Raw genomic sequence first — 27,355 nt, 5'->3', positions numbered from 1 at the left:
GGCTCCTGTACCTATGCTTGTCTCTGCTTGCTGTGGCTCCTTTGGTTGTGTGGATCCATGGTCATGACTAGACATTGAACAATGGATGCTGGATCCAGAGAAACCAAGCTGGGGTCAATGACTCATTTGGTACAGGTATTGGGCCAAAGTCTTTACTGGTGTAAAGTGTCACAGCATCACACTTCACCACCAGAAAATTTGGCCAGTAACAGTGGCAACCTGCACACTCTCTCTCCCTGTGCACCATCACTATAGTCCTCTTGATTTAGCCATTTCTATAACAAGGCCCTGGGCAGTCACAGTTGTGGGGCTGAGTTTATTGGTAACAGTAACACTTAATATGTACAGCTCTTTATATGTGTATGTCTGGGCTATGTGGGGTATGCAGTGGATTCTACAGGTGATGCATGTTTGGTTACAGCCAGTGTTTGTTGGCCATGCTGGTGGCTCTGTGTGACAGATGGCTGGGGTAGTCTCCTCCATGCCCATGGATCCAATTCAGTGTGGTTGTGTGTTGTTCCTCCTAGAATGTGTATCTCAGCTTTGTTGGTTGTTGCGGTTTGTCCCTCCTCCCCTCTGTAATATTGCTTGTGTCCTGAACCTATTATCCCTGTTGCCCACAAGGCTGGGAGTTGTGCCCTGGACCCTGCAGTAGCCGAGTGAAAAATGGTTTCACCTCTCTTACTATGAGCAGTAGTAGTTAGGGTCACTGACAATTACAGGGAGACCCCACCTGACCTTCCAAGTTCAGATCCTAGGCTGCTTAGTCTAAGCCTCCTGCAGATCCTCGGTTACACAGTGAGAAAAAGAGCAGCCACAGATCACAGTAGCGTTTCCTTCCCCCGGGGTGCTGGAGCAATTTGTGGGGTGGGTGGAGGTGTGTGCTGAGAGCCAAGGAACCAAACTGTTAACTGTATGTGAAGGAAACCACTTCAAGCCAGAGGGTGCAGCAGCTCTCCCAGCACCTAGGCCTTTTGCTGCTCTGCTTCCTCCTCATACAGCCTCTGGGAATCCCTCCTTCCTTCCCACTCCTTTGTTCCCAGGTCTCTCCCCTGCCTCCCCGCGCCCCACTCCCGGGCTCCGCTTCCCTCGGCTGGAGCCGGAGCCGGAGCCCGGGTTCTACAGTCGGTGCAGCGTCCCGGGACTGCGGCTCAGTGCACGCCCAGCGGCCGGGCTCGGGACAGCGATGGGGGCTCTGCAGCTGGCTCCGGAGTGGGACCGGCTGCTCTACTGGGGGGCCGGAGCCGTCACTCTGCTCTTCGTGCTGCTGGCAGCCGTCACGTGCCGCCTGCTCCTGGCTTATCTGGGGAAGTGGAAGGCGCTGAAGCCGATTCCGGGGGTCAGCCCCTGTTACCCTCTGCTGGGAAATACTGTGTTCTTGGAGCGCAAAGGGGAAGGTAACGGCCGCCCAGACACGTAGCGGTAGCTGCCTGTAACCCCCTCTCCCTCTTCGAGCTGCTGCCTGCAGCATCCTCTCCCTGGGGTGACCGCAATGCCCCTTGGGAATCAGCCCCAGCAACAGGGCATACAGCGGTGTAGACATTTGTAACGTGCGCGGGAAGTGGCTGGGGTTTTGGGGGCTGTATGAGTAGGAGCTGGACTCGCCCCATCACTAATCATTGTTGGAGAATAACAGAGTAGGAGTGAGCTGTTCTTTTTTTCCGAGCTGCAAACAAAAACAAAACAGTTTTATACTCAGCATCCCGCTGCATTTCTAGATCCAGGCAAAACAACCAAGCAGTATTCCCGAGACTCTACTTCAACCAACCAAAACCTCCCCCAGAAACCTCTGACAAGTCTTTATGGTTCCTGGGGTATTTCCCCCACTATTTCCAATTAGTTTATAATTTAATTATAATTTGTTTCTTGAAAACAAGCTCTTAATTGTGATGTCCTGTCTCTTTAACTATTTGAGCACTCCCCTCTCCCCATTGCAAAGCCTCCCTTCTGTGTTACTTTCTCTTCTGCAGTGGTAATAATAGTTACTGTGGTAGACAGCTGTGTTGCTTTCAGTTCCTCCTGTGTCTTGGTCCAAATGTAACATTATACTGGGACGAATTGTTTGTTACCAAATATTTCTTAACTGATGTCAAATATTTTTTAACATTCAAGAGTTCGAAAGATATTTTGAAGTTTGCCTGTTTCAGAAGCTACTTTGCAGCCCTGTATGCTTTGAAATCCATTTCTTCTCTTTCAGTGAAACTTTAGATAGCCCTTGGTCAGCCTCTTTATGGTTAATGCATTTGAAAACAACTGCCATGGTAGATGTTTTCCCACTAGATTCTAAGGTAAAGGAGTCATGCTAAAGCACCGAATAATTGCATAATTGGAAGAGCCTGTTATGTTTATAAGAATTATTGTTTCAGAACAAACTTTCAAAGTGTAGGCAGTATTTACTCCAAACTGGAACAGTTCCACATTACAGTGTTATGAGTCCTTCATTATGCTCTTCTGGTTTTCAAGACCTAATCAGACAATACTAGTTCTTTTTGTACTGTGAGATTTTTCTATATTCCTATGAGTCTAAGTAATGTGCTGAAGTTATTGTGCCTTTCTCCACATTGCTTGTCCCAATCTTGACTGGGACTCCTAAGTGCTACTGTAATCAAAATAATAAATAAGTGCAAAACATACTTGCTTTGTCACAGTAGCAAAACTAACACTGCAGTGAACTCATGATCAATTACATGATTACAGAAGTTCTGGTTTTGACCTGTTCAAATTGATTTTTTCCACTCCACAGATTTCTTTAAACAAATAGTACACATCTTTGAAGAATACAGGAATCTACCCCTGGTAAAACTTTGGATAGGACCATTGCCTTTTGTGATTTTATATCATCCAGATGCTGTGGAGGTGAGTGTTCCTATCTCATGTTTAATAGATTTGTTTGTACAAGTCATACAATTCATGAGTTATTCCTTAATTTGAAATTTTTTGTTTGTTTCATCTCCAGATTTTGTAGTAAACATTAAAAATGGCTGGTCATGAAGAACACATGCCAGTCACCAAACTTCTTGTTACGTCTAGAGCTTAGGCTTCATGCAGGTCTCCTCCTCCTCCCTGCCTGCCCTCCCTGCCTACTTTTGTGCAGGTGCTTTATAACTCTAGGCATTCAGGGGAGCACAGGGATTGCATGCCAGATGCTCCTCCCAGTGGTATGTTGCATGAGCTAAAGGGATGACACAGTCACTCCCTGTCAGTGCAACTCAGACACAATACCCCTGGTGTTCTCCTTACAGGGGTGTGAATGCCATCCCCTTTGCTATGGCAGGTGCAAATAATACAGTCTAGCCCTGAATGGTTTGCAGTTTTCTCAGAGATAAATGCAAAATTTCTTCTTCTGTGTCTTTTCATTGATTAAAAATACTTCTGAGATTCTCAATTAACTAAAGGAAATGTTTATTCAGGTTTTGGACTGTGAAAAACCTTGAACTCCATTTCACATTATCAACATAACAGGTTCTGACAGCAAATACTGTGCTAATGATCTATTAGTTTAAAACATCAGTGTCGTGCTATTATCTTTGAGGTACAGTTGTTTTTTTGTTAGCAAGTGATACATGGGTGAGATAATTTTACTGTATTTATTAAATAAGGTGCATACGAAGAAGTCTCTCAACAGGACTTGAGGACTGATGGAAATGATATAACTTGCATCAATTAGATTAAAACTGAAAAAAGTGTTTAAATTAAAACCATAGGCATTACTTTGTAAAGTAGGATGCATTATTTAGAGTAACCTTATGGCAACTCTGTTGTTCAGGTATCTCTTCTGCCACTGATGATTAGGACACTTGTTTATGTAATTAAAATGTATAAAATGTGCCTGCTACGATCAGCATCTAGGTGTATATGTAATTTAGTCTTTATACATCCAAGAAATTCAGGTTATCCCAGTGTCACCCCCAGGAGCCCCTTCTACTCTCTGCCATGGACTGGAGTAAATCTGCCTCTTCAGTATGCTCCCCCATTCACCCTGACCCCATGGAAATGCCTCTGGGGATATATCCGTTCTGTGGAGTTAAGAGGGGTAGTTGAATAAGCTGCTGGGGGAGCTGCTGGAAGCACAGCATCGGCTTAAATCTGCAGAATTTTCCTGTAAAAATCTACAAGCCCAACTAAAAATCCAGGAGGCTGACAAAATGACTTACCTTACTGGTAATAAGAATCTGTGTTTGACCCCCTACCCTTTCCCAAGAAAGCAATCCATTTGTTGCCTCTGAAAAGGCTCTTCTTCACAAACTTGTGGTTATCGCTCTCAGCTCCACTTTGGACACTGATCTGCCTTGGGTTTGGGAGGACATCGTTGCCTTGGTGTAAACTTGATTTCTGGTTGGACTGTTATGTTCACAGACCGAAGGGCTAGAAACTTAATTTTAAAAATGAAAGCTTAGATTTTGCACAAGATGGTGTCATTCACCCAAGAAAGACTCCTATTCTAGTTGAGCAAGGTTTGTAGATATATTACATAAATAGTTATATTCTGTGTCTCTTGTTTAATATTATGGTTAGGAAGATGTACTTTACCAGACACATGAGAGAGGGAGAGAACCTCTGTTAAATAAATAAAATATATGGAGCTATACCTGTCTCACAGAGCTGGAAGGGACCCTGAAGAGTCATGGAGTCCAGCCCCCTGCCTTCACTATCAGGACTAAGTACTGATTTTGCCCCTAAGTGGCCCCCTCAAGGATTGATCTCACAACTCTGGGTTTAGCAGACCAATGCTCAAACCACTAAGCTATCCCTCCCCCTGAGTTGAGGTTGTCAGTCCACGCATCCAGCTTACCTTGGCATGGGAGATATTGCAATATATTAACAAGGAATGTCATATTCATACTATTGACTATTACAATCCATTGGAACGTTTTCTTGGCCTTTCAGTGCAGTATCAAAGTGATGTATTTTTATTCTGATAAATATTTCCTTGTTAATGACCTCTCCTGTACCTCTAGGGTTTGTAAAGTTGACTGAGCAATGCAAAGCAATCTCGGATTGTAAATGAATGTTCAAGTTTATAGGACAGCAGTCATAGCTTTAAATATATTTTGCAAGTGCCCTCCTCCTAAAAAATAGAATGAGTGTACAGTGTTACCAACTTCTTCTTTTCAAGAGATATTTCCCCTCTGTCTTTTCTCCTGCTGGTAGGTTGTTCTAAACAGTTCAAAGCACATAGAAAAATCTTTTCCGTACAAATTTCTGCATCCATGGCTTGGCACAGGACTTCTAACGAGGTATTGTAATATGTAAATAGTCATGTACCTTTAAAGTTATGAAAAGTTAAATTCTAAGATATAATGTATATTTAATGCCTGAAGACTAGAGTGTATTATATTTTATTTGCTAATAGGCAGAATAAAAGCACAATTATGGTCTGAATATTAGAATCTAAAGTACAGATGCCCAAAGAGCAGCGTTAGACCCATGTATCACCTGCAGGGCCATAAAATGGGGTCCTCCAGCCACCATCTGGAGTCTAGAAAGGATTAGTTCTTGAAAGGATCATGTTATGTGAGGAATGTGAATGAGACTTTAGAGCAAATGATGTAGCAAGACCTCTCTCGGATGGATTGAGCTCGAGTATCCATAATTGGTAGAAACAACTTTTAATTCCTCAGCAAAAGAATATCAGTCAGTTATAGTCCAGCAATATCAAATATTCTCCCCACACAAATGACACATTTAGTCTTATTGATGTAGCCCTCAGCTGTCCTCAGACTCAGCTTCCTGAACTTCAAGGCGAGCCACGTGCAAGGGCACCCACTCGCGGCTCCGAACTCCTCACCCATCACCGTTTTGTGTCTCTCTCCTTCCTGATGAGGTTTTTCTAGGATGTGCAGTTCCCTGCCTCTACTGTGATATTCCCAGCAAGCCACAACTGCCTGAACAGGCCAGTGTCTGTATTTTGCTTTTTCTCCAAAGGCTATAGAGAGTTGAATTGCACACAGTTATAAGTTCCCACACAGCTCTTTCTAAGCAGGCACATTTATTTTTAAGGTGAAAGGATTACAGGGAAGACATATTCAAAAGAATAAAAGAACCTACACACATGCTGAAAAGCTTACCAAAGATGACTCCCACCATGCCCTACTCCAGCAGGGGCTTTGGTAGGAGTCAGTCCTTCCAATCCCACCAAAGGGTTTTTCTGTAGTGACAAGTTCATTACAGCTTTTGCTCAGAACAGGCACAGCGATGCATAGGTTCATCTTTCCTTTACACGGCTTGGTCCTTTGATCTTGGGATTCCGGGATTAGGGAATTAGCTGATGATTGTCCTGTCCTTAGGGTGCAGTTGCATAACCATAGGTGGGGTAGGGATGAGTGTGAAATTTTCTTTCACTTCCCCCTAGATATTTCCCAGGAAATCCATTTCACTGGTATTATCCACAAAATCCATTTTTGTCTGCTACTTTGTTCAATGTAGTCATTTGATCATCCAAGCCCACAACTTTCATTTAATGCAATGGACCCTAAACATATGTAAACTTAATTCAATAAGGTCTCCCAAGTATATTGCGGGAAATTGCCGTATCTGTCACACTTGGGTTAAACTCAGGAGCGGTGCCAGGGTTTTTGGCGCTCTAGGCGGGGGTCCTTCCACGTGCCCGGTCGTTGGCGGTAATTCTGTGGTGGGGGAGTCCTTCCGTGGCTCTTGGTCTTCAGGGCACTTTGGTGGCGGGTCCCAGAGCGAGTGAAGGACCCGCCGCAGAATTGCTGCCAAAGACCCAGAGCGCGGAAGGACCCCCCCACTGCCGAATTGCCACCAAGGGTGGCAAAATGCCACCCCCCCCAAATCCTAGCGCCCTGGGCGACTGCCTGGGTCTCCTAAATGGAAGCGCCGGCCCTGGTTAAACTAAAGTATTTCAGTCCTCAGCAGACTAAACTGTTGTGTGCTACAGGCAGAGAACAAGAAAGACTAAGGTGCTACCAATACCCAAGGCCCTTGCAATGGCAGGAAATTGATTAGGTAAGCTATGCACAAATGATCTTTGTTGGTGATCCACATATTGTGCTGTTAAGGATGGCAAAAAATGCCCAAGTACCCTTCCCATCTGACTTGGTGATTCTTTCCTGACCCCAGATCTGGTGATCAGTTTGACCCTGAGCTCGGGCGCAAGACACACTAGCCATTGTCTGAGAGAGGATTTTCTGTACCACTCAGAGCACTGGTCCACCCTGTCTGGTATGCTGTCTCCAGGAGTGGCCAATCCTTAATGCTTCAGAGGAAGGTGAACCCCAGACGTGAAAGTAAGCTGATATGGTCCAGTACTGTATACACAGCTGACCATACTGGCAGGGGGCAGCTAACCCGCCTGGCAATTTAAAAGGGTCCTTGGCTCCAGGCAACAGCCAGAGCCCCTGGCCCTTTAAATCGCTGCCAGAGCCCCGCTGCTGGAGCCCTGGGGTAGTGGCTGTGAGGCCCAGGGATCAAGCAGTTATTTAAAATGGCCAGGGGCTCTGCTGCCATAGTGGCGGCCGGGAGCCTTGGGCCCTTTAAATCATTACTGGAGCCCAAGGGCCCTTTAGATCATGATTTTAAGGGGCTCAGGGATCTAAAGGCCCTGCCCCTTCCAGTTGAGGCCCCTCTTCCTGCTCAGGATCCAGTCCCTGCATACCAGTAAGTCCCTTAAGTTACTTTCACCCCTGGTGAACCTGCACCATCCCCCACAAGAAATCTGGCCAATTGTGCATTCGGGAAAAAATTCCTCCCTGATGCTTACAGGTGACTGGTGAAACCCTGAAGAATGAGTTTTGATTATAATCATTGTCTTAACACAGAGCTGCAAGTGTAAATGAGCATGCTGAGGGCAATGCAGACACACTTGTTCTCCCCATGATCCATGAAGAAAAAGGACAAAGGGTGGGATTCATAAATTCACAGATTCTGAGCTCTTAGAACTTCAGTGTGGCTGCTGGGGTGTAATGAAAAGCAAGTTTGCAGACAGAATCTGACTCAGTCAGCTTGGATTTATGTTCTATATCAAATACATAAACATACCACCTTTATCAATTATACGCACTTATCACCTCTGCTGAAGGGTTAGTCTCCTATTATTATGAATCATGATTATTAGGGTAATGCCAAGGGACCAACCAATATCAGGGCCCTTTTACACATAGGCACCATACACATTCACAGCAGTAGATACTCCCTTCCCCGAAGAAGAGCTTACGGTATAAGTAGACAAGACAGACACAGGGTGAGAGAAAGGGATGTGACCCCACAAGCAAGGTGAATAATATGGAAGCACAAATGTCATACTAGTGCTATGATTTTTTCTGAAGGGGGGTAGGAGGAGATTCACACAACAGAAAAGGCAGGAAAGGAGAGTGATGAGAGGGATAGAGCAGATGAGAAGAGGGAATGGAGAAAGGTATATGGGGCAGGTGAGATGTGGAGGAAAGCTGAGGTATAGAGACATTGGCTGTTTGCTCCAGTCCCTTCCCCACAGTCAGCACAAGGGAAAGAAAGTCCAGTCAAAGCTGTGGAAAATATTATCAGTGTACATGGGTGCCTGCTTCAGTTGCTTCTGCTGCTGCTCTGCTGGCTTCGGTCTCTGGCTGGCTCCTCTCTGCTGTTTTTTTCCCCAGAGGACATGTGCCTGGGGAGGGAAGGAACCTAATGTCCACTGTGGATGTCTCCTCTGTACAGTTCTGGGGATGCCATTCATGAGGGAGGGCTGGCCCCGGGTAGGCTCCACTTTACTCTTCCCCCAGTGCAATAGTACCTACTTATGCTATTCTGGATGCACAAGTCTAATATAGGTATCTGCCATTTCTGATGTTTTGTAACTATTTTGGTGATTATTTACCCATAATTTTTTGCTGTTTAGAAACTCAGAATGAACTAACACTGTGGCTGGATCTCAGCAATGCTGCATTCCTGACTTTCACTCTATAGACAGAGGGTCAGTTAGGGGACATTTAAAAAATAGGAGATTTCAGGCGTGGAGACTAGGGGTGTGGCTGTGAGCTCCCCTGCTCAAAACAGGAAGATGCTGTGTTCCCTGCTGAAACTGTCTGAGACACAGGCTAGGCCTCTTCTTAAGACTGCAGCAGGGATTCAGCATAAGGAGCAGACAGGCTAGAGTAACTAAGGAGAGAAGGCCCACTGGCTCCTTTGGCCAGACTGTGTTGTGATGGTGCAAGATCAAGCACGTCCATACCTCAGAGACCAGCAGTAGTTGGGAGAGGGGACTGGAGAAGCATCAGTGACACTCACTAGACACCCCAGCAGAGGGGAAGGTGGAGTAGACTTGGCCCACCCCAGAATGAGCCAGATGGCTTTGGAGGCTGGGATCAAGCACCCCGAAAGAGCTTTATGGGAGGAGGGAAACTAGTTGGTCTCACTGCAATAGAAACAGCTATTTGCAGGGGACAGGGACCACAGAAATATATACTTGGCCAGTCTCCGTTCCATCACCTTAACAGCTCTGTGGGAGATGAATCCTCTTCTCTGAGAAACGTTTGGTAGATGATACTGATGTAATAAATTGGACATTAAGCAGTAACTATCCCTAACCCTCACTTTTCTACATAGTGGAAAAATGCGGGCAGTCACCATCGGTGAAGATGGGCTTAGCTGGAGCTGGGTTGCGAAATATTTAACAAAGGGCTTTTTATTTACCCTTCTCCTCATCCGCTTACACCTCAAGTGCCTTCTCAATATCAACCCTTGCCTTAGGATAATTTTTTGTTCACAGTATTTGTCTGGCAACAGCTACAGTTAGCACCAAGCTGTGAGAAGGATTGTATGATTAGAAGATTTTTGTAGCAAAATGTACTTCCCCTTACCCCTTATGGTGAGCAGTGCTGGCTGCAACTACCAACATTAATTTATATATGAAAAATGTTACAAGTCATTAGAGCCACCCTTTACTGTTATCAGTGAGGATGGACTGACAAAGACTACATGGTCTACTGGCAACATTTGAAAAGATTAGCTCTAAGAATCTCTCTACCAGTTTTAACTAGTGAAAGTAATTGTATATTCACTGATCACTTCCTCAAACAATTAACTGTTTCTTTTTTGGTGAGGATTTGTATACTTAATTTCCAACTCTTTATTTTGTAGCACTGGAGATAAGTGGCGTTCCAGAAGGAAAATGATAACTCCCACGTTCCACTTCACAATCTTAGCTGATTTTCTAGAAGTTATGAACGAACAAGCCAATATTTTAGTTGATAAACTTGAAAAGCACGTTGACAAAGAGCCCTTTGATTGCTTTCTAGACATCGCGCTCTGTGCCCTGGATATAATCTGTGGTAAGTCCTGGTGATGATTCAACAGTTGCTATAGAAGTGCTGTAAATGAGGAGGAGACTACTGCTGTCCATAATGCTACAGTTTCATTTGTTGAGATAATTGACAAAAAAGCCCTGCTGGTCTTCCACCACTACTTTTGTATTATCAACACAGAACACATCTTTTCTGTTTTATTTATGGTTGTGTCTATCTGAACAATCAAACATTGTGTTATGGGCTGAAACAGGGATATGGAATCTAACTTGAGGGAGAGTTAAAGGAACAGGAATATTAGGACTAGACTCAGATAGAGAGTACACATTCTAAAAAAAGAGAAACGCCATGAGATGAGGATGTTAATGGCTGCAATGCTTTCATGCAACACCTGGCCGTATGTCCTCAATGTACTTCTGGCTTTCCACCCAGCTAATGTATTCTTAATACATTTCTCTTTTCTCTTTCTAGAAACTGCGATGGGCAAGAATGTTGGTGCGCAGAACAATAGGGATTCTAAATATGTCTGTGCTGTTTATAAGTAAGTGTAGATCTTTCAAGTCTGTCTTATAGTTTTGTTGGTATAGGATTGAGAATGCCAGTGTCAGCTATAGCACCTTAAATCTTTCTAAAGCAAAATCAGGTAGGACAACAAGGCCTGCAGAAGAACAACAATTCACCCACGCACAAGACCCGCTGTGCAAGTTAGGTCTTTCATTGCCCATGTGTGGGGATGGGGGAGGGTATATGGAGGTAGAGTGGCAGGATGATGATAGAACCTATGCAAGCTGTACGTGCACAGAAGAGACCTCCGTAATGGCTCCACAAGGCCAGCTGCTGTAATGTGTGAACATGTTGTAGTTGCAAATCGGCCTTTTCATAGCTAATATTGGCTGGACTAGTCACCACAGCTCCTTTGAGCCTTCTTTGGGGTAGATGCAGAGGAGGGGGGACACTGAATCTACATAGCAAATTGAGTCCAATTTGATTTGCACCTTATATAAACATTTACACAGTGCAAAGTGAGTGTGAAATAATGTCAGGTTAGAATGGTAATGTTTTTCACTCATCGTGCGTTAGTGTAAAAGACTACAGGAGGTGTAACACAACAGTGAAGTGAGAAAAAATTAGAGCCACACCGTAGAAGTGTAAAGTGACCTTACATTGGGTGTAAGTGTAATTTATTCTAATTCCAAGGCCCCTTTTTATTGCCACAGCAGTATAAAAGCGCCTTAGTGACCATAAGAATCAAACCATACGGGTCTACATCAGATTATATTAGGCCAAGCATTGCATTGGTAAGACAATGATTTGTTTTGTGACTGATCCTATTGCAAACGCAGATTAATGTTGTGGACTTCAGTAGAGTTATTCCAGATTTACATTAGTGTGACCAAGAGAAAAAGTTGGCCTTTTTTTTCCTAATGGAAAACTTGTTGGATTAATACTGATTTGTATGGGAAAATAGATTTCACTGCATAGAAATGTGAAAAGTATTATAGCTGGTACTGAGCGTTATAATTAATTAAAAGTGGATTGAGGGCATCCCTAAAGATTAGACAAAATGGTTTGTGTCAGCTACATCAAGTGGTACTTGCATCATCCTGTCCAGGACCAGGAAATTTATACTCTATTTGTCTCTTGTGGACATTTGTGAATACGTTTTTAGGAATAAATATTATAATGCTATTTTTGTTACTCTAGGATGAGTGACCTCATTCATCATAGACAGAAGTCTCCTTGGCTTTGGTCTAACTTGATGTACCCTATATTCGAAGAAGGAAGGGAGCATAATAGAAGCCTCAAGATCCTTCACAGTTTTACTGACAACGTAACCAGTTATTCTTTTTCTATTGTGTTCCCATCAATGAAGAGAAATAACGTAGTAAATATAGAGATTCCAGATTGTGAATGTGGTGACAGAGAATCAGCCATTGGGAACAACGCCTTATCTGTAGTACAGATATAATAGGAGAACTGAATGTTTATGATATTCGGTCCCTAAAGAAATCCTCTGAAGCGGAGAGATAATGTGACTTAGAACTTGTTGCTTGAGTGTTGGTTTTAGCCAATGGGTCACCCTCACATGGTAATAGTATAACTTAGTTGTAACTGGTGGTTAAAAAAAAAATCACATAGAATCATCCTAATTCCTTTAACATACAGTTTTCTAAACATTTTACAATAATCAGATCACTACACCCTAAGGCCTGTAACAGCTAAAATATTTTAAAATAGCATTCCACTTTGTTCTGGTGCTTTGTCCAGTACTTAAATATTTCAGTTCAGATCTGAATTTTGAGAAAATGATAGAAATTTGGACTGCATGGAAAACTTAAATACAAAAACCCCAATGAATACACTTCAGCAAGGAAAAAATACATGGAGATGACCAATTTTTTAATAAAAGTCCACTAGTTTCTCTTAATTTTAAATCCATAAAAGTAACATCTGATTTTAATTCATTTTCTCCAGTTCCATGGTGTGCTTAACCTGGGTTACCAGTCAAATCCTGTCTTTCTTTCTATAACAGCTTGATGCTGATTTGCATTCTGTGTGATGCACTATCACAGTACAGTATTATAAAATTGCTTACTACAGACACGGTGTTGAAGACTCAGAAATGAAGGACAATCAAAGCAAAGAGCCAGCCTGGACTTAAAAACTCAGATTCCACATGATTCACAACCCTGACCTGTGCAAAGTCAGTGTACAATAGGAAAACAAATACTAAGAGAAATACTAAGGGGGTGGGTATAGATGTCTCTTAATATCACCAACCAGTGCGTAGTATGGAGTCAGCGGTAGAGTCAGTCTTTAAATATCTGAGATAAAAGTTATTTTAAAGTACGTGTATTTTAAAGTAGCGACCAAACACTTAGATTGTGGAATCTAAACTATGGAAAAAATAATGTATTGATTTATATCTAAGGTTATTGCAGAAAAAGCCCATGATATAGAGAACCACACACAACAGAAAGATGACTTTGATGACAACTGCGAACAAAGTGGGCCCAAAAGGAAAAGGGCTTTTCTTGATATGCTTCTCAGTACAACTGATGATGAAGGGAACAAACTGAGCTACATGGATATTCGAGAGGAAGTGGATACTTTCATGTTTGAGGTACTCCAACTAAACCGAATGGTCCCAATCTCTTCCCACAGTGAATCTCTTTATATTTCTAATCACTTTTGTCAGCTGTGACCCTTTCCATTACATTTATATCGTTTGTGACACAGGATGAGTGGAAATGATCACACTGCATCTGGTTCCCTGCTGTACTGCTCCAGTTTTCTGCTGGTGTAAATCTATACTACTGGAGGCAATGGAATTAATTGTATTGTGGTTGCTATTACTGTATGTCATAATTAGAGTACGTTTGATTAAAATTAAACTACTTGTACTAAAATCTGTTGCTAATGAACATTCTCTTGTTTTCTTTAGCATATAGTACCTGAATGGCTGAGTTTTATGTTTGTAATATATAATCTTAGCAAAATTAAATTGCTTTGCCCTCTTCTGGTAATTGATGGTAATGCTGTATATTTTATCATTGGATAGGAAAGATAGTGAGTAACTAAAAAGTCAGGTATACTTACATTTCATTGTAAAGTGGTGAAGAAGGGCAAATACCTTCCAAGAGTTGACTAAGGAAAAAATCGTGGCTTTAAGATTGCTATACAGTGTTTAAATTATTGTGACTGTCAAGAGTGGTTTAGTGGGTCAACAAGTTTGTCTACAGGGAAGCAACAGCAAACCTGTTCCTCATAGAGACTGAACACGGAGGAAGACCCTTCACCCAGCCAACGTAGAAAAGCTAAGTAATAGAAAAGGGCTGGCAAATGGACTTCTGCTTATTAATTATTATGATTAGCTTCAGTTTTTTTCTTATCTTAGTCTCCATCCATCCTATTACATAACTGGTTATTTCGTGTTCAGTCTTGGGTACCAAATTATTACATGATTCATATAGTCTTACCTTTTCTTCTGTATCTGTACAGTTAGGCCACACCACAATAATATCCCTAAGTCTTTGTATATATGTATTTTCATATGCATGAGGACAATGCAGATCTGAACATCTGAGTAAATCTGTATCTGTAGGGGCATGATACAACAGCTGCTGCTATGAACTGGGCCATCTACTTACTTGGATGCCATCCTGAAGCCCAGAAGAAAGTTCACAGAGAACTGGATGAAGTGTTTGGTAAGTTTCTACTCTTTCCTTGCATGTGGGTGTGAGTTTGCATGGTACAGGATATGGTTTATATATTCATTTCTGTGTAGAGGTTTAAAAAGGCAAATAAACCACAGAACTGCCACTGCATGAGCTGTAACTCTTCTGTGGAGAACTCAATGTCACTAGGAGTTGGTTGGATGCTAAGGGAGCGGTGTCAGATTTCAGTACTCAAATTGTAAGCTTTTTGGGGCAAGAACCATCTCTTCTATATTTGTACAGTGCCTAGCACAATGGGGTCCTAGTCCATGATTGGGGCTCTTCAATGCTATCTCAGTACAAACAATACATAATAATAGTTTAAGGGCATCACACGAATGAAAATTGAGATAAATGATTCAAACCCATAAGTACAGTGGGGCAGCGGTAGTGTGGTCATTGTTTAAGATAGCTGTGAGCTTCTTAAAATATCTTGTGTGTTTAATCTGATTAGGACAGATGTTTCTCACACCCCTGTTATGATTCTGATCAGGGAACTCTGAGCGGCCTGTCACAATGGATGACCTGCAGAAGCTCCGATATCTTGAGTGTGTTGTTAAAGAAGCCCTTCGTCTCTTTCCTTCTGTTCCATTCTTTGCCCGCACCACAAGTGAAGATTGCCATATTAGTAAGTAGTTCTCAGCCTTTTGTGTGTATTCATCATTTTAGGTATGATAAATATCTGCTCCGTCAAGGTTGTGCCCGTGTCAAGAATTGGTTTTGAGCTTTGTCTCCATTTAGAGAAAGCCACTTACTTCACTGGCATGTTGATACTGTTTTTGCAGGAGGATTTAACATACCAAAAGCAACAGAGGTAATTGTGGTTCCTTATGTACTGCACAGAGAACCGGAGATTTTCCCAGACCCAGAAGAATTTAGGCCTGAGCGATTCTTCCCTGAGAATTCTAAGGGAAGGCACCCATATGCATATGTGCCCTTCTCTGCTGGACCCAGAAACTGTATTGGTACGTGGTAAAGTGTAATAGGTCCCATATATGTTTATTTTCTTACCACTTAGGTGAAGGTGCCTTTGCTGTAGTACGCACAACAGAGCCTATGAATTTGAATGGAGATTTCAGGTCTCTGTGACTGATAACTGCAGCAGAGCAATTTTTACCGGTATCTCACATTATCATTGTCACTACATTTTCTTTCTTCCCGTGGGGTTCTTCAGAGTCCACATTATGCCCACTTTATTGTTTTCCTCCTTACTGGGACGTGCTCCATATGTAGCACTGTATCATGCTAACTTCAGTTCTGCTCAAGAGGCCTGGACACATCCTCAAGACTCCAGAACCCATCAAAGACAGGCTGACAACTCACTAGGGAACAACATGAGCCACTGTCTTTCTCTCCTTTACCTTGGGATATGTTTGCTGGCTATACAATGATCTCAACCAACAGGCTGGAGGGGAAAATTTAAGAACCCTCCTCTGTCTTCTGTACTTATTGCTGTGGTGTTCACTGAATTCCTAAACCTGTAAGCTGTTCAGGGTAGGGATTGTGTCTACAATTGTTTGTCTGAAGCACCTAACAGAGCTATGGGTATTTAAAAAATAAACAACTTTTGGAGTATTGTGTATATTATATAGTTGGTGTGACATCAGAGAAGCTGTTCCTCTATTGATCCTTCATCTAGAAGCACTATTCTACCTCAGATGGGTCAAAATACTGAAAGGAAGGTAAATTTCCATTGGTCTGATCTCGTTTCATTTTCAGGATTTCATTCCATTTTGTATTCATCAGTCGCAATGACAGAAGCACCACAATTGACAATGCTCTCAGCAGCAGGTGCTGAGATTCTTCTGTCAACAGTGTGAAGTTATAATAGACATTCTCAGGAGTCCAAATATCTAGTGAATCTAAAATTAACCCACTCCCTCAAAGATTACTCTTTTGTTCTTGATCAGATCTTCGTGTGTTGAAAGATGATCTAATTTATTATACCGAGGCTAATTAATTATTGTTTCTAGAGCACCCAAAGAAGTTTGGACGCTTTGCAGACATAAAGATTCCTGCATAGATAGTTGGCAGTCTGAATAGACAATGTACAGAGAAGGGGTTGAGGGAAGGGTGAGATACAGCACAAGACAACTTTCTTAAATCCATGCCTCTTTTGAGTTAAATCTTTGGCTACGGGCTTGTCTGCACTTGAAACACTGTTGACCTAGCACTGTCTACCCCGGGGGTTAGGTTGGTATAGCTGCATCTCTCAGGGGAGTGGATTTTTCACGCCCCTGAGAGATGAAGCTCTACTGGTGTAAATTTCTAGTGTAGATCAGTGTGAATTGTTTGGTCCGTGATCCTTATCAATTTGCTTAGTTCTTTTTTTTATTTCTATTTTTTGCCCCTCCTCTTTTCTTGTAAACATTTGATCATCTGCTTAATTCCTCCCCCTCCCTTCCACACCAGCACACTCCACTTTTAGGATAAAAAATAGACATAATTCTGTCCTTCCTCTTGTGTGTGCACATCCATTCAACCTTGAATTTGGGCCATATTGGTTTATAATCTGTGACACCAGATGCACAGTTATTCTCATGCTGGATTTTGTGGGAAATCTTTGACGTGTAATTACGAGTACTAAACTACTACTGTTTTTGTTCCAATTTAAACTGAAGGCCAGCGCTTTGCACAGATGGAAGAGAAAGCTGTTCTAGCCATCATCCTACGACACTTTTGGGTGGAAACAAGTCAAGAACGAGAAGGGCTTGGCCTTGTGGGAGAACTAATACTTCGCCCAAATAAGGGCATCTGGATCCAACTGAAGAGAAGAGAGTGTGTGTCAGAAGAAGAAATCTCACAAGGATTTTAGATCCTAAAACATGTGCTCAGCAGTATAATGTAGTGTACTCTGATCACAAAATCTTTTTACAGAATTGTAAATATATCAAAATATTTCAGAATCTCTAGGTCTTTCGTACTGTAAAAATGTAACTCTCATATGATCTTTCCCTCCCATTCAGATGGCAGGATGTCTCAGAAAGTAGCTTTGACAGTTGATACATCTTGTATCCTTACTATCCATTGTCTTGGCACATTCCATCGTCTTCTCTGAGATGACCATTCATGTCGCTCCATGAAATGGTCAGTTGACTGACTTCTCAAGGACAAGTTAATAAGGTTTAGGACATGCCCAGTTTCCACTCTCCAAGAGTAGGGTTATGCAGGTTGCCTTCTAACCATAGTCTATAACAGCACTTTGTGTTGGCAGTTAAGAGTCTCCATTAGAATATTTTTGGTGGATGAGTTCCCTTATGTGAGGGAAACTAGACAATTGTAGTTCTTGCCTGGAACTGTGGCAGGCTAAATGTAGATGGCTTTAAGTGAATTTGGAGCTATTTGCAAACAATGAACCCGATCCTTGGCTGGTATGAATCAGTTTATCTCTGGGGACTTAAATAATAATTGACTTCAATGGAGCTGGGTGAGTTTACACCAGCTGAGGATCTAGACCAGTATATTTTTAGTTATTATGTTTGGGAATTTCTGGTGAATTCATTCAGTAATTTGTCATGTGTTAAACAAACTCCACTCTCACTTACAGCACTTCAGCCCTTCTAACTTCAGTAGGGTTGCACTACAATGAGAAGAGAATTTGAAATATTTTCCAACATGTATGTGTTCTTCACAGTTATCTTTGAATGTTATTGTATCCTTGAATGTTGGATTAATTTGTCATGTAATTTATAGTATGATATAATAAGCTCAGCTAGCAGTTGATTCTCACTGAGATTTTTGTAAGTCTCTGCATTTTAAATGATTGTAACCCTTTATAAAGGAACTAAGTATCAAATTATCAGAAGGGGTTTTTCTTGTTGTTCAGTTACTGTTTCTGGCACTTTGTTCACACAACAATCCTCACCACATGAGCTTCTTTCCTTAGGATACAATGAAAACGGAGGTAGTGTCGAGCGTAACCACCCTCCCTTAACAGAACAGGTACTAGAGGACAAGGTGGGGATTCTGTATCTGCTTAGTCTGTGCAGAAAAATGAGAAGTTTGGTTGCGAGCACAAATAACTAACAATTTAGCACGCATAGCCAACATCTGTTGCGATACACAGGTCCTGTGGAAAAACAAGTATGTTGATCATGTAATTAAAGACTGTATCATACTTAGAGCTGCACGAATAATGGATTTGTAAGTTTGTTGGCAATTCAAAAAAATGACAAAAACCTTTTTTGTTTGGATCAAACCATTAATGAAATTATTCAGAGTATTGAACGATCAACAAATTTTAAATTGGGTCTGTCATAAACAGATAAGTAAGAGTTAATAGAACAAAAATGCTTCATATCTCTTTGCCTGGAAAGGGTTAACAAGAACAGTGAGCCTGGCTGTCACCTGACCAGAGGACCAATCAGAGGACAGGATACTTTCAAATCTTGAGGGAGGGAAGTTTTTGTGTGTGCTGTTAGTGTTTGGTTGTTGTTCACTCTCGGGGCTCAGAGGGACCAGACGTGCAACCAGGTTTCTCTCCAATCTCCTTGATACAGGTTCTTATAGATTCAGAATAGTGAGTACTAAATAGATAAAGCGAGTTAGGCTTATGTTTGTTTTCTTTATTTGCAAATGTGTATTTGGTTGGAAGAAGTTCAAATGTGTATTTGGCTGAAAGGAGTTCAAATTGGTATTTTGCTGGAAAGATTTTAATTTGTATTTGTATACTTAGGCTGGGAGGATGTTCCCAGTGTCTATAGCTGAAAGACCCTGTACCTAATCCATTTTAAATTTACAAAGATAATTTTTACTATTTTTTCTTTCTTTAATTAAAAGCTTTTCTTGTTTAAGAACCTGATTTTTTTTTTATTCTGGTGAGACCCCAGGGGACTGGGTCTGGATTCACCAGGGAACTGGTAGGGAGAGAGAGGCTGATTTCTCTCTGTGCCAGGATTACTTTCTCTCAGGAAGAGTCTGGGAGGGGGAAAGAGAAGGAGGGAGGAAGGTGAATTGTCCTCTCTGTTTTGTGATTCAAGGAGTTTGAATCACACAGTGATCTTCCAGGGTAACCCAGGGAGGGAAAGCCTGGGAGAAGCAACGGTAAGGGAAAGGGTTTTCTTTCCTCGTGTTAAGATCCAGAGGGTCTGGGTCTTGGGGTTCCCTGGGCAAGGTTTTGGGGGGACCAGAGTGTACCAGGCACTCGAATTCCTGGTTGGTGGCAGTGCTACAGGTCCTAAGCTGGTAATTGAGCTTAGAAGAATTCATGCTGGTACCCCATCTGTTGGACGCTAAGTTTCAGAGTGGGGAATTGTACCATGACAGGGTCAAAACAATGTTTTGAGCTGAAAATTTTCATTCTAGTTTTGGGCATTTTTATAAATACAAAGCCTGGATTCACGAGACGGGGGCGGTGAAAGAGCTTCCTAGTAACCTTTAGCCGAGGGGTTTGGGTACTTTCCTAGGATGTGGGAGACTCAGATTCATTTTTCTCCCTTGCTGATATAGACAGTGTATTTGAACTTCACAAATACTCTCCACATTCAAGAAAGTGTCCTAGCTTCTGAGTTATGGCATATTTTGTGCAGGGTTTGGGCTACAGAGTCATTGTCTGGCTTTTCTCTAGCCCATGATTATCCAATGACTAGGAATTGAAACCTCTTGTCTTGACACGACGGAACAGCTGGACATCTAAACCCCAGCAGGAGCCTCAGTCTAGAAGGTCTCCCTCCTATTTTATCTGATCTGGTAGGCATGCTTACTAGTTCTTTACCAGATTATACCCCCCACAAAACACAGCTGAGGGAGGTGCTGCTGCCCCCACCCCATACCCTAAGAGTTAGAGCACTCACTTGGGATGGGGAAGATATGGATTCATATCCCCACTTTGCCTGCTTCAAAGCAGAGATCTGAAACTCCTCCCCCCCTTCCCCATTTTCTCATCTTGTAGGTGAGTGCCCAAAGCACCAGGCTACAGGGTAGGGTATTCTGGTGAGGTTCTCTTTCATTGTCTCCTGATGAAGCTGTTCCACTTGTATAACATACTTAAATTTTCATTGGCGCTGGGACTGTATCTGGGGTCACCCAGGTGAGTACTCTAGTCCCTGTGCTATAGAATCATTCTCTCTGTCTTTCAGGCCTAATATCCCTTTAAGGGCTGGGGGCGTAGGCATTTCCCACTGGCTTGCTTGTGTGGCTCCCTGCTCAACTTGCTGGATTTTATGAATCCCCTTCTTAGCCTCTTAACTCTCCCCAGGCATGAAGTGGCAGGGGACCTAAACCTCAGGCATTGTAACACTCAATCTAGATGATCTGGTAGTCCCTTCTGACCTTAAATTCTATATTGGTCAAGATTTTCCAAAGCAACTTATGATTTCGGTTGCCTCAGTTTTGGGGGCATGATTTTCAGAGTGCTCAGCAGTCTATGAAAGTCAAGCCCCATTTAAAGTGTCTCCAGCTGAGCACCAATAAGTTGAGGCTATCATGACTTTGCTTCAGTGGGACCTAGGGAATGAAACTTGCTCTCCTTGGCATGGGTCTCAGCCCATCCCTTCCCTTCCCACTTTATAATAAATACAAAGAAGGCAAGTTTCTTTGGAAAGGTGCTTTTCTTATGATTCTGATCTTTTTGGCCCCAAATTTAGGACTTTCTCTTCCCCCAGCTCTCGTTGCCCCATTCTTTTTGTATTTGGACCCCTGACTTTTTTGAAGTTACTATTCTGGTCTCTTTACCATTGTGTGTATGCTTTTACGTTTGGCTTGCACTAACAATTTCCTTCTATGGAGAACTATAAGAAGTATGCTTTGATGAGGATCCCAATAGGCATTTGTATCATCTGGGCTCAGCTGTGCAGTGAAAGCAAGTCACTAACTTAATCATTAGCTACACCGAAGCACCCTAGTCTCTTCTCTGCCTGTTGGCAGTACATGTGGTACATCAAAGTGTATTGTTGAAAGAAACCCCACCAAAATGAATCTGGTAAGGGTAATGCTAATCACCCATGTAGTCTTTCAGGCTAGTGTCACCATGCACATTGTTTATTTACAGAGGTGGAATGCAGAAAAGAGCTTGGATCAGATTTCCAGATGTACTGAGCTCTGGGAGCAAGTGGCTGCCACCAAAAGGTCAAGAGTGGGTGTTAACAAAGTTTAAGGGATTTTGAACGGCCTTGACACACACAAAGTTTAATTTTTTTGGTTAACATAATAATAGGTTTCAACAAGGTGGGAAAACAATGGCCAGGTTTGAGCACTTCAGTTCTCACAATAGGGTCCAAAATTCTGATGACAATTCAGGCATATTTTATAACATGTTGTTTTACAATACACTGTTTCATTAGGTTTAATTGTTAATATCCATTGAGAGGAAGCTCACTATCATGTGAGGAAGCACGTTCCCTGTGCAAGGGGCTGATTCCATTTTTGACACCATCTCCCCCTGTGACCCTGATGGAGTTCCCTAGACAAAACTTTTCAAACTGGGTGGCCTAGAGTTAGGCACCTAGTTCTATAAGGGCTTGATCCTGTGCAGATTGAAGTCAATGGCAAACCTTTCACTGATTTCAATGGTGCAGGATCAGGCCTTAAGTGCTGAGTACCTGTAGCTTTCACTAATTTCTGCTTAATGCCATTTGCAGGATTTGGTGAGTATAGGGAATCCACAAAACTGAGAACATCCATAGCAGTTTAAAATGCCTTTTTTGTCACTTATCTTTTATTGAGCTCACTAACTTGCAATGGTTTCCTTATCCAATGGTAAGGAGTGTGCAATAGTAAAGAGACAAAAACTGATGCATTTTTGAGTACAGATATTCTATAGTGATCTGCATACTTTATAGAGGTGCCTACAATCATTAGTCTCTTCAAAATCTTGGCTGTCTATCTTACTCAAAAGCAATTGATGATACACCTCACAGAAGGGGGGAAAGAAAAATATATGTTTGGAATGCAAGTAGCCATAATCCCTTGGGTAATGCTGGGCCTACGTACTCCCATAGAAGGAGTATTATGCTGAAGCAGGCAAGGTTATGCAAAAAGGAAAATATTGTATAACTGGGTCACCAGCTTTGATGATCTGTTGCACCATCTTTCCCTATAGAATGCTGCAGGCTGTCACATGTAGGGATCTGTAAAGTTAGCATGTCATAACACAAATGTCAGGATGACTTGGAATATGCCCCATGTATTCACTAATATGCAATAGCAGATCACATGGCTATAGAATGCAGACAACTGGACTGCAGTGTGTTAATGCCTTACTGTACTAGGATAAAGTAACCAGATAAAGCAATTTGACGTGTTGATCCTTTATTGCTATGTGTTTGTGCCTTTTATGGATGACTGAATAACCTTCAGTATGTACCTGAGTTGTAATATGGCCAAACTATATAATGATATCAGAACTATTAATATGTAACTGTAATATGGTCAAACTATTCTTATTATATAGTGATATCAGTGTCTTACAGGAGCCACTAAAAGTTGCTCTTATGTCAGAGAGTGATACTGTGTTTAATCAATGCTCCATGATCATCTGTCCGGTGGGAAATGTTTATAGGTTGGGAATTTTGGGGTATTTTATGATTAATGTGGTGTTCTTATGTTCAGGAACAAATAGAAAACTTAAGAAAAAAATTAAAGTTCGCTGAAACTAGTTTTTCAGCTTCTCACTTCAATAAGAAAAAAAAATGTGTTTGAGAAACACTGCCAGCTGGTGTTTCCAAAATGAAATGTGCTTCTCTGGACCAGCAGCTGCTGAGAAAAACTGACAGGTCTGCAACAAGATACAATTTATACACTGTCACTCAGATATTGTTCATAACTTTGCAGCATGGTTATGACTATTACAGAGGTACAGATAGCTTACAGTTGTTTAGAAATGTGATCAGAAAAAGCACAAAGATGCTAATTGTATACAATTACATCTTGTACCTGTGGAGCCTGCAAATTCACTGTCTGTGCTAGAGAAATACTTAGTGAATATTATTAGCTCTGTGCTGTCAGCATTATATGTATGACTGTTATAGCTTTCTCAGAATAATCAGACAAACTCTTCTCTTATTGTCATGCTTACTGAAGGTACTGAAATGCATGTAGAGTCAGGTTAAGGATCCTGGCATCCCTTTATCTCTGTCCTTTCAGTGACAGAGTGGGTGCAGATTAGGACCTTGCAACAGCAACACATGGTGTCATGACCATCCCCAGGTTCCATCATTGTCATTCTCTCTTAGTAGGGCTTGTGACATGGGATCCCTGTTACTACTGCATTCTAGAAATTTGTTTGTTCACTGTTTTCAGCAACTGGGAGCATAATATGCCCTCTTTACGGTCTTTTCGGCCCCTTAAGAACTAGTACATTGATTTAATAGATTGTAACGCCAGAGGGGACCTGTAGCATAGTGGCCTTTTTCTGCCTCACAAGCACCCCTTTGTGGGTGGAGTTGCCTCGGTGGCTATCAAACCTCTATTTTCTCTTCATGCAGACCCCTGTAAGAACTCATTGTCCCCACTGATCTTCCAAACTCAATCCTTTAATTCACTCTTCACCGGCTCTATTCAGGCTGGTAACAGAGTTTATCAAAACTAGAACTCAAAAGTCCAAAACAACACACAGTTTTCAGCTCATCTTCCCTCCTATTCAGAGGCTTTAGCTAGCTAGGGCCCTGCAGGAGCCGTACTTGCTCCTCATAGCTGCCCCTTTCACCTGCCCCAGCTTACAAGACTGTCTACCTTTGGCAGACTTAATTATTCTCTCAGTCACACCCCAGCTGCAGCTCCCTGCTGTCTTTCATATTGGAAGCATCTGATTCATCTCAGGTGGGGCTCAACTTGTAATGAGGGCTGGCTTAGGCTCAGGCTCTCCTGGGCATATGCAAGCCACCTTGTTACAGGGCCATTATGATCATTTAGTTTTAACTTCCTGCACGATGCAGGCTATAAGAGTTTTTTGAATTACTTCCTGTTTGAATGAGAGCATATCTATATCCCCGCTATACAAATTGCTCCAGCAGTCCAACCTTTAACCTTATCTTTGATAAGCTAAATAGATTGAACTTCTTGAATTTTTCAAAATAAGGCAGATTTTTTGATCTGTTAAGCAATCTTGTGGCCCTTTTCCAATTTATCAGCATCTTTCCTGAACAGTGACACCAGAATTTGACACAGTAGCCATTGTACCAGTTCCAAATTCAAAGGTACTAGAACTTTTTCACTCCTACTCCATCTTCCCCTGTTTATGCATTTAAGGATTGCATTTGCCTTTTTGGCTGCAGCACTGCACTGACGGCTTGTGTTCAGCTGATTATCCACCATGACTTCAGTCTTTTTCAGAACTGCTGCTTCCCAGGATAAAGCCCCTCCCCCCTCATTGTGTACATCTGATCTGCATTCTTTGTTCCTAGATTTGATTTCATATTTAGCTGTATTGAAACACACATTGTTTGCTGACACCTAATTTACCATTTGAGTCATGTAGTTTGTCTCACATAGTTATCACTCCCTGTCACTTGGCCAGGCTTTGCCCCATGTCCAAAGTATGCACTGCTACAACCAATCTTTTGCAAGGCAGTTTATTTTTCTAAAGAGAAGTTAGTGAACAGACAATCAGAAAAAACATCTTAACTCATTCTTTAGGTCCAGGCTGCCCCTCCAAAGCATCTCTGGGCTTGGCATTTCTGCTCCTGGTGGCTTCCCAGGGTTTGTCTACAATTACTGCACTATAGAGTACTTAATGAAGATGGTACTTATGCCAACAGGAGGCCTGCTGAATCATTAGCGCACTTGTTAAGGCACTCACCTGGGCAGTAGGAGACCTGGCTTCAAATCCCTGCCCCAAATCAGGCAGAGTGGGGATTTGAACTTGTGTCTTCCATATGCCAGCTATGTATTCAAACTATTCATTATTTAGTATTAGTAGGGCCTTGTATACATCATGATTTTCATATTTTTTTTTTTTTTAGAAAATTCATGATGGTAAATTGTCTGTTACAGCTATCACCCTATTCCATTTTGTTTCTTACAGCTGTCCCCATACTCCATTTTGTTTTTGTTCTCCTCCTGTGGCCGCCCTTCCCTTCCCTACCAGGGCCACTGCCCTTCTCAAAGGGAGGGCCCCTTAAGTTGTTTACCAAGAGCCATTGCCCTTCTCAAAGGAATGGCCACTTGTGCTGCGTGCTCAGTGGGACCACTGCCCTGTTCAAAGGGTTAGTCTTGTTATCACCTTGCTCAACCTGGGCTTGGTGTAGGGCAGGCAATGTCCAGAGCTGCAAGACCTATTGTGTTTTTAAGATCCTGGGCATGAGTCATAGGCCTCATGTGCTTTTGAGTCACCTATTGCACAGGACTCTGCCCAGGCATGTCTCTGTGCTCACCTGCAGTTTTTTCCCTGTGCCTCCTCCCCTGTGACAAAGGGAACCTATCAGGATTACTGGCAGGAAACTGCCTAAGTTTGCCTTTAAAAACAGACATTTTTGAAACAAACATCAGAAAGGTTTCTGCATTGCTGCCTGGTCTGATCAGCCAGGATTTTTTTTGGGGGGGGTTCTTCCTCCGCTCTTGTTTTATTTTTGAGCGTACCCCCGGTTTTTAACCACCCCCCCAAGAACAAATTGCTGCCTGAGAGATCTCCTGATTATCAAGACCCTACTGAGCCCTCCTTCCTTCTTCTGATGTTGCTGCTGCTTCTGCCTTTGCTGCTGCCTTGGGGACTGGTAAGAATCCCTCTGTGAAACTTTCCATACTTTTATTTTATTACTTTAGCTGCTGGCTCTGTTTCCCTAGCACACAGACTCAAGCTAAACCTTGGTCTATGTCTTAAAACCTCTCTTAAACTCCGCAGCGCTTTGCTGCTAAAAATAGGCTTGTGCCACTGCTAAGCTCTGCTCCCTGCTTTCAGCTGTATCCACCGCTGCAGCCACCATCCCTTGGCTTCCTTGGGGGCTGCCTTGGGAGCTGTATCCTGGGCACATCCACTCTGCCCTCTGTAACTTCCCCATAGCCTAAGGTGCACCTTAGGTTTTGCTTTTTAGTTTAATAAGTCATAGTTTGCTAAGATTGTAGAGCTTGTAAATTTCACCTGCCTTGTTATAGTTTGCTGTTTTGTTGCTCTGTATAGTTACTTGTTATACTTTGTTTAGAATTGTGATATTTGTTGTTTTGCCTAGTCATTGATTTAGATAGATTTTAAAAAAGCCATTGCCTGGTTGTATTCTGTACCTGCTTTATTATTTTGTATAAGCTGCTTGTAATTTATATAAGTTTGATTAAGTTAGAGGATAGATAAGGTTTTTACTGCTTGAATTCGTCTTCCCGCTGTCCCATTCTCTCCCTGAACTTTCCCGTGTCTGTTTTTCCCCCGCTCCAGTCTCCCCCTCTGTGTACTTCTCCGTGTCTCCCTGTTGTAACCCCTTGCTGCTCCCCCCCAGTGTAACTTCCCAAACCCTTTACCGCTTCTTTCCTTTTTTTTTTGGGTGTCCCTCTAGCCCGTCTTTACACCTCTCTGCTGCTTCTCCCTGTATCCCCTGTGTTCGTGCCCCCGCTCCTCCGCTGCCCCTCCCCTACCGAAGATCACCATCACACTGCTCCGTTTGTCTTCGCCCTGCTGCTCTGCAACTTCCCTGAAGTGCTCTCCGCTGCTGCAGCCTGTTTCTTCCCTCAGCCGTCTTCCCCATTCTCCACGTGCCTTCCCATCGCTTACACGTTCAGCGCCCTCCCCTCTTGCTGCTCCCAGACTCCCCTTAAGTGTGCTCCAGCTGCTCTTTTCTCCCGTACCTCCAGCCTGCAGGCTCCTGAAGACTGCTGCTCTGGGCTTCAGAGTCTCTCGCTGCTTGCAGCTACACTCTCCTCTCCTCAGATACCACTAATCACTCACTCCCCTCCCCCCTCCTGTTTCTTGACCCAGCTTTTAGGTACACTCTTGCTATCACAGCCTCACAAATTAAGTCAGTAATTTTCTACATT

General features: G+C 42.5%; 1 protein-coding gene across 2 annotated transcripts; it reads left to right on the top strand.

The window, feature by feature from the left end:
- Positions 1-990: 990 nt before the first annotated feature.
- LOC115652408 (cytochrome P450 4V2) lies at positions 991-18,257 on the top strand. Of its 2 annotated transcripts, XM_030564391.1 has the most exons (11): positions 995-1,397; positions 2,744-2,856; positions 5,152-5,237; positions 10,078-10,268; positions 10,713-10,782; positions 11,946-12,072; positions 13,174-13,365; positions 14,347-14,449; positions 14,952-15,086; positions 15,244-15,423; positions 17,080-18,257. In XM_030564391.1, the coding sequence occupies exons 1-11, from the start codon at positions 1,187-1,189 to the stop codon at positions 17,271-17,273; spliced, it is 1,602 nt and encodes a 533-aa protein (XP_030420251.1). In that variant the 5' UTR covers positions 995-1,186; the 3' UTR covers positions 17,274-18,257. The 2 variants fall into 2 exon arrangements, with proteins under 2 accessions (XP_030420252.1, XP_030420251.1); XM_030564392.1 differs by lacking the exon at positions 15,244-15,423 and having other exon boundaries at positions 991-1,397.
- Positions 18,258-27,355: the final 9,098 nt, after the last annotated feature.

Source organism: Gopherus evgoodei, chromosome 5 (assembly GCF_007399415.2).
Source record: "Gopherus evgoodei ecotype Sinaloan lineage chromosome 5, rGopEvg1_v1.p, whole genome shotgun sequence".
Classification (NCBI taxonomy): Eukaryota; Metazoa; Chordata; order Testudines; family Testudinidae; genus Gopherus; species Gopherus evgoodei.
The sequence above is the reverse complement of the archived record's forward strand: the minus strand, read 5'-3'. Positions and strand labels throughout refer to the sequence as shown.

Bases quoted from the DNA above. Each gene is read 5' to 3' on its own strand.
- LOC115652408 (XM_030564391.1), top strand. From the start codon at position 1,187: ATGGGGGCTCTGCAGCTGGCTCCGGAGTGGGACCGGCTGCTCTACTGG. The intron at 10,269-10,712 runs GTAAGTCCTGGT...TTCTCTTTCTAG, and splicing joins TGCCCTGGATATAATCTGTG to AAACTGCGATGGGCAAGAAT. The intron at 12,073-13,173 runs GTAACCAGTTAT...TTTATATCTAAG, and splicing joins TTCACAGTTTTACTGACAAC to GTTATTGCAGAAAAAGCCCA.